Raw genomic sequence first — 18,074 nt, 5'->3', positions numbered from 1 at the left:
GTCACTGCCATTCCTTAACACATCTTGTGTACTTTGAACAAGTACTGGCTACTGGTAGGGTTTATGAAGTAAGTATACTATGAAAATAGGTCATGGTGATCTACACAGAACTGACACTTCATTGGCTTAGCTATTAAGTGGTTTGATTTTAATGAACATGGGTAAAGTCGTAATGACCTGCTTTTATGACATACTTTGTTATAATAATAATGATCTTTATATAGCGCATTTCAAATAATAATGATCTTTATATAGAGCATTTCAAAGTGGACCACCATTACAAAGCACTTTACAAGATACAAGACTAGAATGTGTGAGCTATGAATCAGAATAAGTCACTTACAACAACAATGTCTCACCTGAAAGATGGAGCACAAGGATTAAGTGATTTGCTTGGAGTCACACAAAGAGTCGGGGGCTGAGCTAGGATTTGAATGTGGGACCTGCTAGTTACAAGTCTGTTTCTTTAACCACTGGACCACGCAGCCTCCTAGGTTAAGGGTCCTATTTTAAAGTGGTTGTGTGTCTGTTTTCCCATTGCCACAGTGAACTGCCCTGTAGGAACGTACTTCTCATTGGAGCATAAAGCTTGTGAGAGCTGCTGGATTGGGTCCTATCAGGATGAAGAAGGGCAGCTAGAATGTAAGAATTGTCCAGCCGGATCCTCTACAGTTTACATGCATTCAAGAAGCGCTGCCGAATGCAAAGGTAAGGATCTTCGCATTCTATAATTCTCTTTTTCATGTGGTGCCATTGAAAGTGTCTCCAAACCCATCACTTGTTGAGTACGATAGCTAGATGATGACTTCAAATTTATTTTTTGATTGGTTTATGTCTGATTATTGGTCTGTAGATTTTAAAGAAGTGGTAACCAAGGCTTTAAAACACTGAACATCTGATTAGCGTTAACATTATCTTTCTTTTGTGTTGAAAAGGTAAAAAAACAGAAGGCTGAACTGTGGAATGATCCAACTATTCCACACCAAGGCATAATATCTTCGGTGTTATATTGAAATATATTTGATTTTACTTTTTAGCACAATGTAAGCCAGGAACATATTCCCCCAATGGTCTTGAAACCTGCGAGTCATGTCCGTTAGGAAAATACCAGCCTGTGTTTGGATCTAAGTTCTGTGTGGCCTGCCCTGAAGTCATGTCTACTGTGAATAGGGGTGCTGTTGGTGTGTCTGAATGTGGGGGTAAGTCAGAATTAATGAAAATACCATAATTACAGCTTTAATTGTGTCAAAGTTAAAAACTATTTTTCTGCAGACCCCTACCCATTATACAAAAGAATTAGCATGATAGTGTGTGAATGTGCAATGTACAACGTAGGCATAAAACAGTATCCATTATTTCTGTTTAGTCTTATCCCAATTCATAAACCTCATTCTGGCTATGTTGTATAATGAGAAAGTAACAAATTATATTACATGTTTTGAAACAATAATGTAACTCAAGGGCAGAAATGTACTCTCCAGCTTGATTTTAATCATAGACTGGGTGTTGCCACTGAGTAATTATTAGTAAATAAAGCAGGAATTTGAAAAGACAAACCTGAACCATGTAGTGATCATTCTGCAGTATGTAAGTCAGAGAAGCAGTCAGCTTTTTGTTAGCTAGCTATTAAATATCAAGAAGCAGGTTTATCAGAATGTAAAAAGGACATCATAGTGGGATATCTGTATACCGGACTGTGACTGTTAAAATGAAATCATGGACCACTGGCTCAGAGAAATGTATGTACTGTAGTGGCCAAGCTGTTTTGACCAGTGGAGAGGTGACACTTGTATATTATGTAAGCAGTAATAAATATCCTGGCCTGTTTCTTCTATACAGTGCTATGCCCAGCTGGTCAGTTTTCCCGGTCTGGGTTAATGCCCTGCTACCCGTGTCCTAGAGACTATTACCAGCCTGATTCGGGCAGGTCCTACTGCCTCTCCTGCCCTTTTTATGGTACAACCACCACCACTGGAGCTACAGCCATTCAGGACTGTTCTAGTAAGTGCCCAGAATTGTATTTCCTGTCTGTAGTACATTTATAATTTAAATGATTTTTTTTTTTTTTTTTTTATCATATTCTGCATTTCAAATGTATTTTTAACTTCATGGTCAGAAGGCTGGGCCATGCCCCTGGTGGTGTATACAGACAGCACTTACCATAATTGGCACAGCTTCTTTTCATACTTTTTACTATTATTTAAATGTTATGTGCAACACTGAAATAGCTTTTACTGTGAATAATCAGCATCATTTCTTCACGGAAATATGCTGTAAATCACATTCACTAGTTCAGGGCATTTTATTTAGGGTTACTAAAAGAAGACTGTCTGTCCTGTATTGTACCTAAAATCCTCTATCTTTTGCTCACCTGTTGCTAAGCCAATTGGCCTGCTTCTGCTACAATATTGACAGAATTTAAGGTGTGTCTAGGTAACTGGTCCCATCAACACTGCATGAGCTCTACCTACCAAAGGGGAAGGGTAACTATGACAACAATCTCCTTACCTCTAACAGCCTAGTCCTGCCAGTTCTTATCTCCTATAGTAACACCTAGGCCAAGCAAAGCATCAGAAGAAAAACCCACACATTGTAAACTTAAAGGGGGAGCCCCATTTTTTAATAAATATAAAAAATAATTGCATGTTTTGTATATACAGGTTTTGGTTCCAGCTTCTCACCCAAAGAAGAAAGTGTACTAGTTTCAGTTTCCCCAGAAAACATCAGCAAAACATACCAAGCCAGCAGCCAGGTTTGTGAAACAAGAGTTTTAGCACTTTGGTATGACAGGTATCAATGTAATTCTTAGCTCAGAATGAAACTAAGACTGTTGTATATGCTGTGTTTACAATGTTGCCTATATGTATGCATGGGTGTCCACAGAATTAATTCGTGGGGGGGGGGGGGGGGGGGGGGGGGGGGGGGAAGTCGGGGTAACAGGGTTTTGCATCACATAATAATTATTACACTTCTAAGCCTCATTTACATTTACAACTCAGACTTAGCAGAGATCCTTCTCATTTTCAGGTTGTGTTTCCACTTGTCTATCTTTATTTAATTCAAGAGCACAGACTGTGGAATTTAAAAATACATGTTAGCTACTGTCTCCACATCTGTAGAATTATTTTAACAACACAGGAACATAAGGGAATAAAAGTTAAAGAAAGAAGTCATAAATTGTGCTTTATCAACATACTTGAAACAATTATAAATATACTTTGCAAAGAAAAACAACCACAACCAAGCAGAGCAGAAAGTTTAAACTATAATACAAAATACGTCACCTACTGACAAATTGCAGTAACGAAGTGTATGTTAAACACACTGCTCTAACCTAACTGAACTATTTAAAACAAACAAACAAACACAAACTTAAACAGAAAGATACTGTAATAGTCATCATGCATAGTTGGAGCCTGAACAGACTGCAAGTGAGTTTTTGGCAGATGCAACTTTCTCATGAAAGCATGGGGCCTCTACACAACCGACCATTGTGTATGTCAGGAGAAGCAAACCATGGATCATCTCCTGAGATGCCCTGCAGCTCCACAGTGCACGCCACAAGAGTTGGCAATACCAACACCAGAAACAGTCGCCAGTGCAGAATACTGGGAGAAGACCATATAGAAGGCTGGACTGGAGACACCACGAAGAAGAAAATTTTTGTATTACAAGTAAAAGCACCATCTTTGGGCCATCCCTTTCCTACTCTAAACATTTCAGCCTAAAACTTGCTCAACACTAGGCCTCTTAAAAATATATGTAAATAAATAAATAAAAAGATCTCATAAAATGCACATATGACTGGAATGAATTCGGCCACGTCAAGAGACATTTAACCTACAAGACCATCCATGCAAAATGTCATGCCAGTCCATTTAACAGGATCAGAATTATTAAAGTGCAAAAACTGGTATTTAACAATAAACCCTACTCAATCCTAATCTCAGTAGAAGCGCACTGAACTGATGACAAATAAACCAATATAGTGCTATGAAACTGAATCATTTCATTTTTGTGTTCCTAGGTTTTTCATGAATGTTTCCTAAATCCATGCCAAAACAGAGGAACATGTGAAGAAGTGGGAGCTGGATATGTTTGTCTCTGCCCATCTGGGTTTACAGGAAAGTGCTTTTTTATTTTGTATTTCAATTTAAAAAATAATATTTCAGTAAGTACAACATGAGAAATACTATTTTTAATCTTCAAGGTGCAGTTTGAAGTACAGTATAAAAATCAAAAGAAAAAATCTAAAACATTTGAAGGTAACGTAGCATAAGTCATTTTTCAAATCAGACACTTGATAAAATGGTTTTGGGTCACATAAAAAAAAAACAAAAAAAAAAACATACAGTAGCTTATTTCAACATTTCAACCACATGTATGTGTAGAGTTTGACCGATTATGTGTGTAACTGCAAAAGTTTAATATAACCATCACATATCTCCACTTTGTGATCTTCTTTTATGAAATATGTGTTATTTATACACATCAGTTTTGCATTTGGTCTCACCAGCTAATAAATCACTCACTGCTCCTAATGCATATGATCGACAAAAACTAGGCTGCAATATCCTGCTTTAAACAACAGAGGTCACTGCACACAAATACTGTAAAGGACAACTTGTATGTCCCTGCAAATAAAATAACAGCCCATAAGAACACAGAGTCTCGGTTTCCTTGCTACAATATCTGTAAACACACAATCAGACTTCCCCAGGAGGGATGTTTGTACTGGGAAGACATGTCTGCTGCCACCTCTGTTTGCACTACTAATATCCAATAAACCGTTGAAATGCTGACTTCATAAACTCCTGAAGCAGCTTCTAAGATGGTGGTCATGTGACTTTTTCTTGTTTCCAGATGATAAAAAACAAACGAAATATTGGCTTCATACTCACACTAACTTGGCTTGTGTTTTTGATGCAAGTTCTATCCTCTTTTATTGTGCCTGAAAAACACAAGCCAAGCCAGTAGAAACAATTGGGGCAGCCTTGACCCCCACCGCTTTGACAGTTGTACCTATTTGCTTGGTGCTGGCCAAGGTTGCCCCAATTGTTTCTTCTAACGTAGCTTGTGTTTTTTGATGTTTGATTTGATGTGACCTGTTCTCCTTACAATGCATGTAATATAAAAGACAGATGAGACAAACTGAACAGACAACAAGTCCTGCAACAAAGTAATTGTCCAGGTCATTACAATATATTTTTTAATTTGAAAGCAAAAATATATGAAAGCTTGACGACCTTTATGTACAAAAATCTTCACTAATATACAGTGTTGTGCATTTATTTTCATTTCATACAGTATTAAATGGCAGAGTTCGTATGTGATAGTGAAAAATAAAAAAATACATGATAGATAAGAAGATAAAGATAAAGAAATAAATGTGTATCTATTGATGTATGTATTAATTTATTTCAATATTTATTAATGTATTTATTTATGTCTTACTTTTACCAAATATATAGGCTACCCTTCAGCATAGCTAATTCTCAGAAATTAACATTCCTAGTTGTTCAGTGGGGACCACAAATAGCGTTACTGTCATCAACCAGTATAGAGAGGAACCGTACTTCCTTAGCCAATAGGGGCCACAATGAACGTTACATTGACAGGAAACCACTTTTTTTTTGCTTGTGATGCGCCCATTTTAAAATATCAATAAATTGTTTATTGTAAATGATACAGAGGTCAAAATATATGCGTTCCCTAGTATATTTCCATATTGACAAAACAAGTTAATTGTCTCAACTCGATTGTCCTGTAATATACATATGCATGGATAAAAGTGCCTGGGGTCTGCAAAAATCTGCAAAAAATTGGGAGAAGAAAAAGATAATTTTTACCTTACTTTGGCGACTTATTTATCTTACCGTACAACAGGTATTTATTTGTATTTTCTAGATTTCACCTGAGAGTGCTGGGAACTACAAATTAAAAGTGAAATGGTGCTTTTGGCTGATTTACTTTTGTTGCGTCATTACCCTGAAAACACGTAAACTATCCATGCTGTATAGAGTCTCTGGCAGTTCTCGCTGATAACTTGGTGCAAGGAACTACTGTTCCTCTCAATGATGATGGTGATGTTTGGTGCATTGCAGGGCCCAGATGTGAAAGTGATATTGATGAATGTGAATCAGCCCCTTGTCAGAATGGTGCTGCCTGCAAAGATGGAGTAGGGGAGTTTGTCTGCCAGTGTCAACCTGGTTATGTGGGTATGTTGTAAAGTTTCATTAACCTACAGTACATTGAAATAATTAATAGGCATGAAAACAAGGCAATGATCTCTTGAATCTCTTAAAGATTTTGAATCATTCCCTGTTTTCATTGTAGCTGTTGCTGTGCAAAGGTTATTTCTACATTTTCCTTGTTTCTAAATAAACCTTTTGTATAATCTGTGTAGGAATGCTATGTGAAGCAGAGGTAAATGAGTGTAGCTCCTCCCCATGCTTCAATGATGGGACATGTGTTGATGGCATCAATGCATATTCCTGCAGCTGCACTGATGGGTTTACAGGTAGGAAGAAGTTTAGTATGCTTAATATATTTATTTCAGCCATCCCACAAATAAATTAATATTACACAAAGATTTCTACACATTAACAGTCCCTCATTTGAATAGTGAATGAGATAAGTAAATGGCTCAGCATTAATCACCAGCCCAGCATTGCTTTTACTTCAAAACTATTTCTTTACTGGGGGCTCCATGTGGACAGTACCTTTCAAGCAATACAATATATTTGGATTTTGTGCACAGGCACGCTTTTCAAAAATCATTTGCCAAGACATTTGCTTCAATTGGAAATGGAAATTGAAATCATTTTATTAGGAACAAGTTTAAGTGAAGCACATAAATAAATGACTTGGTCAGAATCTTACATGTTGATGTGTTTCTCTTGCCAGGTGTTCACTGTGAGCTGGAAATCGATGAGTGCCAGCCAGGCCCATGTGTGAATAACGGTGTCTGTGAGGACCTAATAGGGAGCTTTAAATGCACATGTTCTTCCGGTTTTGCTGGAACTAGATGTGAGATAAATATCAATGAGTGTGACAGTAAACCCTGCTTTAACGGGGGTACGTGCTCTGATGATATCAACAGCTTCAGGTAAACAGAGATTAATATTCATACAGTAGTTAGCTACTAAGAATGTGTTACTTGTAAAACAATAATTACACTGCCTCCTACCATAGTAGATCAGTAGAACTGTGCTTCAGCATTGTCTACAGTGCACCCAATTTCATTCTCTGTGGGTGTCCTCCTCCATGCTCCCAGGTTTGTGTGCTGGACTCAACTGTAAGAAGCTGTACTCTGTTTACAATATAATGCCATGGTCTGTTTAAGAATCCACTAGTTTACAGAATTCTGGAATAGTTCTAATCACTTGTTACACTACTCTGAGATTTTTTGGCTATGTTTCTAAGGTTTTAGTTAGTGGATTGTCATTAGAATGGGTTTATGTTCCTATGTTTCACAGGTGTCAGTGCCCTCCTGGCTACACAGGGCTGGTCTGTGAGACAGATGTAAATGAATGTGAAGCCAGCCCGTGCCTGAACCAAGCCACTTGTCTTGACGGCCTGGACTCATATGCTTGCAAATGCCCTCCTGGGTTTAATGGAACTAGATGTGAAGCAGGTATATATACAAAATAAAAGGCATACCTTTTACAGAAGTATATGTGTATTTTGTTTTAAACCTATTAACTTATTCTTCAAATTCACAGTGAAACCAAGCTTTCTCTGTTTTGCTTTTTTCCGTTGTCCTAGAGATGTCCTCTAGTTTTAACCTGGACTTCGAAGTCTCTGGTATCTATGGCTATGTTATTCTGGAAAACAAAATTCCGTCCATGTCTATGATAACCTGCACATTCTGGATGAAATCGTCTGACACAACCAACTATGGCACCCCGATTTCTTATGCCGTGGAAAGAGGAAGCGACAATGCCTTTTTACTGATCGACTACAATGGGTAAGCCTCCTTTTACATAGTTAATATAAATATAATGTACAGCATAAAGCACTAGTAAAATCTTCAGCACTACAGTATACAGTATATCTAAATGTGTTGATAACAAGATGAGTATAACATAGCATGATCTTTAGGCCCATCAGAACCCCAGATGACCAAATAGGGATTATTTCCTTTGCTTTATATGTCAGGACAACAAAATCATTTCTTTTGAAATAACATTATGACCCTGCTTCTTTTTTTTCACTGACTAACGTCAGGCAAATGTCATTTCTAAACATAATAATTATTATTTTTTTTTTATTATTGCTGCCTTCTCCTAGGATCGTCCATGCTGGAGCTTTCTGCTTAAATGTTAAAAAGAAAAAACAAATTAGACAGAGTAAAAATCACTGTAAAAAAATAACCCAATTTATTTGTTTCTCTTTCAAGTTGGGTGTTGTATGTCAATGGAAAAGAGAGGATTACTGACTGTCCCTCAGTGAACGATGGGGAATGGCATCACATTGGTGTCTCCTGGAACAGTATAGATGGGGACTGGAAGGTCTACATTGATGGGGAGCTCTCAGATGGAGGGAAGGGCTTATCAGTGGGAACCACTATTCCAGGTACTGTGCTGGTTCAGCCTTTAACATTGAGTGCTCAGTGAATATAAGGGAGTTTACTTTTCTTCTGTTCTACAGATTGCTGCTAGGGAATGATAAGTACATTACTATAGTTCATTTATCAATCTGTCCTACACTGCTGTGTAACAGAGTACATGTTTTCTTTCCATGTCATTTACAGCATTATGAGGTGAGGTGTTTTTGTTACCTGCTTTATGCCTTGCTTTCTAATATTTTAATATGACACAATAGATGTACTCCATGAATCTGACTGGAAATTCAGAGTTCTGCGCAGCCCTTTGATTGGATCCAACATGTAAATGCTTCACATCCCCATACTAAGAGCTTCCAGTCATCAGTTATATGATAATAAAAATAAAACTACTAAATTAAGATCTTTCTTTATTATTTCTGTGATCTTATTTTCTTAACAGGTGGTGGCACCCTGGTTCTTGGACAAGACCAGGATCAGAAGGGTGAAGGGTTCAACCCTGTGGAATCTTTTGTGGGCTCCATAAGCCAATTGAACATCTGGAATTCTAGTCTGTCACCAGAGCAGGTACATCTTCTTAAACATATGCATTTGTATACCGCATACGTAAAGTGGTTGTAATGTATAGTATATAATACAGCTGTACTGAGGTGTTTGGGGCAGACCAATGACAAGTTAACAACCGTGCAATTTCTTTTAACAAAGAGACCATTTTCAAAGAATGCTTGGAAACATTCTTTAAAGTTAGTTAATATTAAGAAAATCTGATAATGTATTTATTTATAAAACTTTTTTTAAACAAATTGGCAGCATGTTTTCAAAGAGTCCTGGAGGAGAACAGACACAGACTTGTACATTTTCTGTCAATGGACCTATTGCATAGGGACCACGTACTAATCTAGTATACATTTTTTCATGTGTTTAAACACTAAATGGCAAAATAATAGAGCATGGCTTTAACAGTGATATGGACCTTGTAGGTCCCGCCACTTAGTTGCACACAGTCTATATCTATCTACCTACTGTACATTCTGATTCTACCCAGTCTGTATAATTTGTGTTATCTCTCTGAATATTAATTGGAATGATAGAGATGAAAATACCTATGACCATTCTATCTTGTATCAGTTGTCTGTTCTGAAATCATCCCCTGAATGCAATAACCCTATTCCTTATAGATCAAGGCCCTGGCTAGCAGCTGTCCAAAAGAGCTACGAAGAGGGAATGTGTTGGCGTGGCCAGACTTCATCACAGGGATTGTTGGAAGAGTTAAGATGAATCCTCAGAGTATTTTTTGTGCAGGTAAGAAGTTTTACAGTGTAACACATTTCTGAAATCAACTGGGTGTCTAAAGCATGTAACCTTAAAAGATTAGCTATGGAAATTAAATAAAACACCCCTAGCTGATTTAGTATTTGCCTGTGTAGCAGTAACATTAATTCCCTGTTCTTGAACTCAGACTGTCCCATGCTAGAAAACTTGGTTCCTCACTTGCGATCATCAAGTGCAGCTGTGAATCCTGGATCTCGTGTAGAGCTCTTTTGTGATAAGGGTTACTATCTGGTGGGAGATCGTGAGCAGCACTGTAACAATCAAGGGAAATGGAGGGATCCTCTTCCACAATGTGAAAGTAAGTGTGCTTCTCTGTGATTACAATGTTGTAATATTACAAGACTTACTATATCTACAAAGTTGTGGTTGAAATGTTTACGCTGCTCATATCATAAGTATCTACATTATTTTGATGTGAACATTTCAGAAGAAATACATTGTGTTGGAAAACTCCTAAAATATTACACGTCAGAACAGAAATGAACCTAAACAAACCCTGCATTTTTAATTGAATATAGAACATGTTATCCAGATTGCAATTTCTATATCCCAAAAATAAATGGTTTTCAGTTGGCTTGCGTATCTCAGAATCGATTTAAAATAGATGGGATGCATTGTCAGAAATGTTTGGGACTTAGACTAATATTTATAATCCAGGGCTGGTAATGGAAAGTGAAACGAGCAATGTGATTGGTTGAGCAAGATTGGCGCATAATCAAAATCACTGCGCTACCTCACATAATTTAAAGTACCGGTAGTCATCTTGTTTACAGATGTACAGTAACTATACCAATTACCAGGCTTTATTGCATATATATATATTCAACTTACATTATTTATGATTCGAATGTGTCTAAAGGAATTAGCTGCGGCCCGCCCCCTCTCTTGGAAAATGGATTTTATTTAGCTGAAGACTTCTACGCTGGCAGCACTGTTACTTACCAATGCAACAATGGTTTTTATCTGCTGGGGGACTCCAAGGTATTCTGTATTGACAGTGGCGACTGGAATAGCAATTCACCATCTTGTCTTGGTAAGAATGAAACCACATCTTAGGATGCGAAATCACCTTATAAACCACTGTCCATATTGTGGACTGACATGTTTGACTGATATGTACTGTAACAACAGTCAATTATTTTATAGGTTGGATAAGAGTTCCAATTAATTTAAGTAAACATTTTTATTTATTATAAAGCACATATCAGAAAAGCTCTTATTTTAAAGTATTTTCTTTCATATTTGTGGTTGGCCTAAATATGTGGTTGCCCAGAGATAAAATAAAGGCCTAGTTTATATACAATATTGAATCCATCTGACTGTTGTGTATTATATTGTAGATGTAGACGAGTGTGCTTTGGGATCAGACTGTGATGAGCATTCTAACTGCTACAACACTGATGGGTCTTATACATGTACATGCATCCCACCCTACTATGGAGATGGTAAAAACTGTACAGGTAATATACTTCTTATATGCATGTGTGGAAAGGATGGTTTGTGGTGACCTCAAAACAGGAAGAGACCGGACACAGTACTGGGGTTGAATGCAAAAGTTTATTGCAAAACAAAATAAAAGGTTTGAACAAAATAGGAACCAAAACATTAAACACAAACAAAACGGCATAATGGCCAAAATAAACAGATAAAACAGACACAGAACAAAGTATCGTGCTGGTGTAAAACCAACGTGGGTAGCAATTGTTTTCTCTCTTTTAGTTCTCTTTACTAACGACTCATGTCTCTCGTTTAATTAATCAATCTGGAGACGGTTATGTTCTGCACAAGTTTAGCATGGATGGAAAATTTTAACCCCATCCATGCTGTAAAACAACAATAACAAAACATTGTGTATTTAAACCTTAAACCATGCATTTAAATAATAATAATCCAAAATAACACAAAATACACACAGGGGCAAGGTGTACTCCGTCACAAGGTAATATACTTCTTATATGCATGTTTTTGTTATGTATTTATTTTTGTGTTTTGCTTTCACATACGAAACAGTGTACTGATGGTAAAATACTACCGGTACATTATTATTCTGTTTAATTAAAAAAATGTAATTTACAGAGGAATGACTGATTTGAAACGCACAACACTCCCATGTACAGTACATCACACTGGAATACATAAACCATAACTTTGAAAAGAGTGCTAACCAGGGCTTTAAATAATAACAAACTATTTTTTAGCCTTATTAACATTTTTTAGTGGCTCCCCTTTTATTGTACTTAGAATATTTAGGTTATCCACTTATTTATTTTATGCTAGCTCAGGATATACAGATTTCAAGCACCAGAAAACAACAGCCACTTTCCATCCATTGCATTTTCTTTGAACTACATGTATTTTCCAAACTGAAGCATCTCGAATAAAATAAGAGCAACCAGTAATAACAGGTAAGTAAATGGATTTGAAAAACTTGGCGAGCACTCCAATAGTGAACCAGATTTTTTGACAATGGCCTTGTGTAAAGTAACCATGTCAACTTGTCTAATTCCCTTTTGTTTTGTGTTTGTTTGTGTCGGCCCCTTTCAGAGCCCATTAAGTGTAAGGACCCAGGCACTCCTGAGTTTGGTCATACAGATGGCAGTGTCTACATGGTTGGCAGTGAAGTGATTTTCTCTTGCAACGAGGGATATCAGCTGATCGGTACAGCCCAAATTTCATGCTCAGAGACAGGAACATGGAGCGACCTTACACCATACTGCCAAGGTATTTAGGATTTCTATCATTTCTCTTCCACCTGTTCTTTCAGATTCTATTGTTGTGCAAATACTGTTTGTGGAAAACAAGCAAATTTCAGGAATCAGCTCCTGCTAAAGGTCCAGTAGAACTGGAAAATTGGGTTGATATAGGCCTTCCCTTGAAAAAAGTCCTTCACATTTTTTGTTTTGTTTTTGCTTTTTTAAAGCTGTGTCATGTGACTCACCAACTGTTCCAGAAAATGCTGTCATGAAAGGATCCAACTTTACTTACGGCAAGAAGGTGGTTTTCAGGTAATTTTTTCAACCATCGTAGCTCTTTCTGAATTTTTTTCATAACTCTCATGCAGCTGCTAATCCACTAAGTTTAAGAAAAATTTGCATGAAAAAAAGGAGAGCAATGTCTCCCTATGCATTAAGTTGCATGTTAATGCTTTTGGAATAAGAACCTAATTATGAGCAAAAAGAAGAGCTATTTGTAAATACATTTTTCAGTGTTTGCCATATTTATTATATTATGAAAAACGTTAATTAATATGTCTTTTTTAGCTGTAAAGAAGGATTTATACTGATGGAGCAGCCGGAAATCTATTGCCTTGCTAATAGCAGTTGGAGCAAAGAACCTCCAAAATGTGAGTCTGTGATGTGCAGCGATCCACAGAACATTGAGAATGGAAACTACCAACTCAGAGGACAAGCATATCTCTCCACTGTGTCTTATGGGTGCAATGAAGGATACAGGTAAGCAGTGCCTAACCTGTGCATGGGTTTCAGTCAGGGTTGCTGTTTGATATTCACAGTGTGGGGGAATAATTTTTTTTTTTTTTTTTTTTTTTTTTAGCTCTTGTTCAAATAATTTACTATAACAATTTCTGTAATGTGTTTTATAAAGACATTATTTCAGTGCAACCCTTTTTGGTTAAATAGGGGCATATTTAAACACTTTTAACCAAATCACACTTTTTATAGCTGACTCATGAATCTGTGCAATATAATAAAATCTTATTTAATTTAGATTGAGTAGAGCCCCAGTTATTTCTTAGGTTGCTCTTCTGTTTCAGCTCAATTAAATTACAATAAGTTTAATAAGTATTGAGCCCCATTTTCTTTATGTATTGTGCCAATTTCTATTTTCTCAAATTTAGCTTTGAAGTAAATTGAGACCTTAGTTTTATTAATTAGTCTTCTGAGGACAAACTCCTGTCAACAGTATTTACTTGCACTGTAAGCATTGCGCCTCAAAAGTATAATGAGATAATTGAAATCTTGGGCAGTGGGTATCACTAATTTAATTTTTTTTTTTTTTTTTAAGATTGCAGGGTTCTTCAACACTAACCTGTGAAGCATCTGGTGAATGGAATGATTCTGCCCCAGTGTGCACGATTGTATTCTGTGGGCCACCTCCAGCTGCGAGAGATGCTGACATCATTGGGGAAAACTTCACTTTGGGGAATAAAATTTACTACACCTGCAAAGAAGGGTAATTTGCTTATTTATTTACTAGTGTTTTTGCCTTTACAATAAATAATGGCAAAACAAATTAGGAAACAAGTACATCTATATCACTATATCAATCTGTAGTGTTTTCTAATTAAAATTATTTGTTCATATCTGGAAAGAGATCAAGCATGCCTGGAATGTAGTTCAAGGAAGTAGTTTAGTTCTGTTCTCTTTACCCAACAGTATGTGTGGTAATAAAAAGTCTGTTATATTAATTTTCAACACTGCAGACCTGTATAAGAGTCTAGGCAAGACCTACAGAATGTACTAATATATTAGGAAAGATAACTCCACTTACAAAGGAAAACCAGTGAACTAATGTAATAGACTAACATGTATTAGTACATATCTATTTAAAATGTATTTTTGCAGTTTTATTCCTCTTGTCTGTGGTAGTTGACCCCCCACACACACATACAGACACACACACACACACACACACACACACACACACACACACACACCATATCATATGACCATCTTTCTTTTAGTTTGTACGGACACCGAAGTACATACAGTGAAGGATCTTTTTTTTAACCTAAAGCCACAAACGAAATACTGCCACTGTATTCACTATGTAGTATTAAATTCTAACATACTACAAATTACAGTTCACCGATTGTGACCAATGCTTACTACACAGCAAGCTAAAAAACAACATACATATCAACAGATGGCAGAGGACTTCATCCAAGAAATATGCAAGCTTAAAAGGCACCAGTCAGGTGCAAGGCGCCATCTACAAACTTTGACATGCCTAGAGGTGTCAGCATAAAGATTTGTTTTAAGTTAATATATACCGTATAACGGGACATTTTGGCTGGTATTAAATTCGGCAGATTTTTTTCACAGCATGTTCACAAAAAAAGTAACAGTTTTGGATTTATACTTTTAATTCCAAAAACATTTAAATAAATGTTTACTTCATTAAATATGTCTGCAAAAACAGTATCTTATTTACAGTAACTCATTATAGCATCTACGCTGTACTGCAGCAACTTGGAGAACAACAAAGAAGGCCTTCCAATTAGTTATTTATTGTTCTTATATGGCCCTTAATTTTAAGAACTAGTAAACTTTTACGATAAGCATTTGCTGTCTCAGTTTTAAAACTATGGTTCACAACATAACACAGTGGAACAATCGCAGTACTACCATGCAGTAATTGTAGGGCAATACTGCCACGTGTGAAATCTTAAACAATAAAGCCGCAACGAAAATGCTTTTATTTGCTTTGAATTTCAAACTGGTTAATAGACTAGCAAGCACTGGCAAAATCAGGTCAGTTTTATACCGTGCAAAATGTTTTAACGTTTTGTTTTGTTTCTGGACTTTGCGGTACCTGCACGGTGCATGCAGTCATAATCATATCTACAACGTATCAACAATAACAATCAACCATTTTTGTTACAGACTTTCAACAAGTCTTGACACAAACCATTTTGGCTGTTACTTAATTAAACCCTTCTAAAAAAAGAACAAAAAATGCTTAACATTAACGTACTCTAGGCAACCCTTTGATTGGTGGAAGTATTATTGGGGATCCAATCAAAATAGGTAATAAAGCCCAAATAAAGTATCTGCCCCTTCATATGGTATAGCCTAGGTTAAGATGTGCGCTGTAATTAAAAATGAATAAATTAAAAAAAAACCTGAACCTTCTCTCGCCCCCCCCCCCCCCCCATGATACAGTCTGCACCCCTCAGTTTGAGAATCGCTGTTCTAAAGCAATCTAGTGTTGATTAGTTCCTAAAACTTAAATGTGTACTTAGAAGACTATTAACTTTCTTTTAAAAGCTTTTATCAATATTTAAGATTGTAAAAAATAAACATACCTTATTTTAGGCTCTGGCTACAAGCCTGGTTTTACTGTACACTGCCACTGAAGGAAAATGTTTTATGAAAGCTCTATTTCGAACAGGTGATCTTAAGGAGAGACTGCTATGGTGGACATAACAAAAGAAACAGTACATTGGTAAAGAAGCTGTGATTACTTAGTCTGCATTAACAGTATGCTTTATTATTGATTATAAAAAGAGCATGAGTAAGCAAGCCTTGCATGTGACCATTACTTAATGATAGGGCTGGATTTATTTATTTTTTTATGGTAAAACATGAATAGATAAATAAATAGTGGCGTTACATTCAAAATTGATCATTTTCTGTATAGGTCTTATACAACAAATGTTCTTAAATATTGAAATACTTATTTGAAAATAGTAAATACTGAATTGTAGAATATTTTGTTTTTATAATGTCCACCTTTTAAAGACATCCTATTTTCACCATCAGTGAATTATCAATCAAAATAAACACATGAATAAATGTAAAAATAACAAAAGACACTTGAAATAGCCAAAAACATGTGAGAATAATAGAATAATTGGTGCATATTGCGAGCAGCCACATTCTATAAAAGGAGCAGCCACATTCTATAAAAAGAGCAGCCACATTCTGTAAAAGGAGCAGCCACATTCTGTAAAAGGAGCAGCCACATTCTATAAAAAGAGCAGCCACATTCTATAAAAGGAGCAGCCACATTCTGTAAAAGGAGCAGCCACATTCTGTAAAAAGAGCAGCCACATTCTATAAAAGGAACAGTCACAGTCACATTCTGTAAAAGGAGCAGCCACATTCTCACATGTTTTTGGCAGGGACAGTAATTAACACCAACCCTGCCAACCTCCACCAAAACATAAACAAAACCCCACAATATGAACAGACAGAGCTTTTGCTCTGCCACAATCCCCTTGTTGTACTAGACAAAGTGGTCTTTAGCAGAAGTATTTATGATCTTTGATGCCACTGGTGTCTTTTTTGTTGAAGAAATCATGACGGCCTATGCAATATGTTTAGTCATTTGCCAGAAGTTAACTAAACCGGCTGCCAGGTTCCTACATACAGTATAAAATGTAGTGCATCAATAAGGCAAACTGTATTTACTTTTAAGTGATAAATAAATATGTATATTTACACTATTCTTTCAGAATTGTGACTTTTCTTGGGGAACTACATATTACACGACAATGGGTACATTTCACAGAAATCCTGAAATACTTAATGACCTTGAAAAAAAATACAGCATTGTCTATAGAACAGCACCACAGTACAAGCACATACATGTTTTTTTATATTTTAGATACACCCTGATTGGCCCAGAAAGTAATGAGTGTTTACCCAGTGGCAATTGGAGTCATGACTCTTCGCAGTGTGTCCCACGTTCATGTGATAATCCCCCACATGTAGACCATGCTTTCCCAGAGACTGGGCATCGACTCTACAAGGATGTTGCCATCTACTTCTGTGTTGATGGCTACAGTCTGGCAGACAACTCTCAGCTTGTCTGCAATGCCCAGGGTCAGTGGTCTCCTCCTGAAGGAAAACAGATGCCTCGCTGTATTGCAGACTTTTGTGAAAAACCATCTGACTTATCCCACGCCATTTTGGAATCTATTGACAAAGCCAAGTATGCCACTGATTCAGTGGTGAGTTATAAGTGTAAGGAGGGCTTTGTACTCAACACAACAGCCTCTTTGACGTGCCTTAGAGGAGGCCATTGGACTCCTTCTCCATTTGCTATTCAGTGCATTCCTGTGCGCTGTGCGAAACCTTCCAGCATTGATAAAGGCTATGTGAGCGGAACCAACTACAGCTTTGGGGCAGTGGTTGCTTACAGTTGCATCAGGGGGTTTTATATAAAAGGAGACAAGAAGAGGACCTGTGAAGCTAATGGCGAATGGGGTGGGAATCTGCCTACTTGCCAACCAATACCTTGCGGGGAGCCCCCTCAGATCAAAAATGGGCACATTGTGGTATGTTGTGCATCAATTACTTATTTTATCTTAAGAAATGTAATGAATTCAATGAAAACATTTAACTGGAAATCTCATAGACTTTTTAAAGGATTTTGTTCTAGCATTTCTAAATGTACTGCAGCACTATTGAGTACGTATTAGGTCTGGGTG

At 36.8% G+C, this 18,074-nt stretch overlaps 1 protein-coding gene across 2 annotated transcripts in view; it reads left to right on the top strand.

Annotated features, from left to right (window-relative positions):
- The window catches only part of svep1 (sushi, von Willebrand factor type A, EGF and pentraxin domain containing 1), a 95,537-nt gene that overhangs the window by 53,499 nt on the left and 23,964 nt on the right, over window positions 1-18,074 (top strand). For both annotated transcript variants that reach the window (XM_041261696.1, XM_041261686.1), the window contains exons 17-37: window positions 547-708; window positions 1,038-1,199; window positions 1,840-2,001; window positions 2,661-2,752; window positions 4,028-4,124; window positions 6,105-6,218; window positions 6,407-6,520; window positions 6,907-7,108; window positions 7,479-7,636; window positions 7,768-7,969; window positions 8,402-8,577; window positions 9,009-9,133; window positions 9,745-9,868; window positions 10,026-10,196; window positions 10,758-10,931; window positions 11,239-11,358; window positions 12,443-12,619; window positions 12,819-12,903; window positions 13,159-13,350; window positions 13,922-14,089; window positions 17,249-17,921. In XM_041261696.1, coding sequence (XP_041117630.1) covers window positions 547-708; window positions 1,038-1,199; window positions 1,840-2,001; window positions 2,661-2,752; window positions 4,028-4,124; window positions 6,105-6,218; window positions 6,407-6,520; window positions 6,907-7,108; window positions 7,479-7,636; window positions 7,768-7,969; window positions 8,402-8,577; window positions 9,009-9,133; window positions 9,745-9,868; window positions 10,026-10,196; window positions 10,758-10,931; window positions 11,239-11,358; window positions 12,443-12,619; window positions 12,819-12,903; window positions 13,159-13,350; window positions 13,922-14,089; window positions 17,249-17,921 — 3,650 coding nt within the window. The remainder of the gene's footprint in view (window positions 1-546; window positions 709-1,037; window positions 1,200-1,839; window positions 2,002-2,660; window positions 2,753-4,027; window positions 4,125-6,104; window positions 6,219-6,406; window positions 6,521-6,906; window positions 7,109-7,478; window positions 7,637-7,767; window positions 7,970-8,401; window positions 8,578-9,008; window positions 9,134-9,744; window positions 9,869-10,025; window positions 10,197-10,757; window positions 10,932-11,238; window positions 11,359-12,442; window positions 12,620-12,818; window positions 12,904-13,158; window positions 13,351-13,921; window positions 14,090-17,248; window positions 17,922-18,074) is intronic.

The sequence above is a fragment of the Polyodon spathula genome, chromosome 1 (genome assembly GCF_017654505.1).
Source record: "Polyodon spathula isolate WHYD16114869_AA chromosome 1, ASM1765450v1, whole genome shotgun sequence".
Lineage (NCBI taxonomy): Eukaryota > Metazoa > Chordata > Actinopteri > Acipenseriformes > Polyodontidae > Polyodon > Polyodon spathula.
This window is presented reverse-complemented; position numbering and strand designations above follow the sequence as displayed.